The sequence below is a fragment of the Hipposideros armiger genome, unplaced genomic scaffold, assembly GCF_001890085.2.
Source record: "Hipposideros armiger isolate ML-2016 unplaced genomic scaffold, ASM189008v1 scaffold_98, whole genome shotgun sequence".
Taxonomy (NCBI): Eukaryota; Metazoa; Chordata; class Mammalia; order Chiroptera; family Hipposideridae; genus Hipposideros; species Hipposideros armiger.
Genome location: NW_017731448.1, coordinates 4,031,057 through 4,032,078, shown reverse-complemented (window position 1 = coordinate 4,032,078; position 1,022 = coordinate 4,031,057). Strand labels below are relative to the sequence as shown.

The following is a 1,022-nucleotide window of genomic DNA, read 5'->3' as shown; positions in this document are numbered from 1 at the left end:
GTCTGCATCGCTCTGCATCCTCAAGCAAAGTCTAACAAAGATCATAACCAGGAGAAAATTCTTGTTCAGATAAATATAGCCCTTGGCTCAAAAATGTAATCTAAAATACTTTTATTATCTGCCTTTCTGAGACACGTGAGCCATTATTCCTATTTCACAGGAAGCATACAATTCTATTTCCAGGTGCCAGGGTCGGCCAGAGCCTGCCTCCATGGAACTGAGCCAGTTGGTCAGACCCTCCCCAAATGTTAACCACCAAAAGATCATGGAAATTTGCATTATTTGTAATTTCCCTATAAAGGAATATAGAAATAAAATAATAGCATTCATGCTAATATCACAGAGCACAAAATATATAAAGAAATACTTATCCCTATTTTAAAAGTTAGGAATATTTATCCTGGTAAATTTTAGCATCAGTATTGCTTTATCTAACACTGCATCTGCTTTTCCTTTAGGTGAATCTTTAGATTATCTTCATATCGTGTTGTTCTGAAGCTCATTTTTAAACCGCCACACACTTGGCTCAGCAGGTCCCTCCTGCTGTTCCCTGGGCCAACAGAAGACCTTTAACCAGACTTCCACATACTGGTGTCACTCAGTGCTTAGTTGTTTAAAAAAAACCTTTCTGTTTCTTTATTTTAAGGAACAACTGCTAATTCTACTTGTAAAAAATTTATACTAGTGAAATAATAATAGATATGGATAAAGGTTTAGCTATGTGACTAGTCACTGGAAGTTCAGGTATAATATTGGGTCGTCAGGAAAGTCATGACATATTTTTCTATGTTTTTCAATGCAAAAATGAGTCATGACTTTCCTGAGGACACAATATTTACATATATTTATATAATATATATATTTTTAGCATATATACATGCTGCCTGTCTAACAACATAGGATTATTTAAGTAGGTTATGGTGTATCATGAGTAAGATGACTTCTGAAGTCATTAAAAATTATCTTATGAAAATTTTTATAACCAAAAAAGATAATCATGATCTATCATTAAAATTTCAATT

At 33.5% G+C, this 1,022-nt stretch overlaps 1 protein-coding gene across 1 annotated transcript in view; it reads right to left on the bottom strand.

The window, feature by feature from the left end:
• Window positions 1-1,022, bottom strand: part of DNAH5 (dynein axonemal heavy chain 5) — a 212,920-nt gene that overhangs the window by 44,198 nt on the left and 167,700 nt on the right. Inside the window, exon 60 of the mRNA XM_019646195.1 lies at window positions 3-31. Within this exon, the coding sequence (XP_019501740.1) occupies window positions 3-31 (29 nt within the window). The remainder of the gene's footprint in view (window positions 1-2; window positions 32-1,022) is intronic.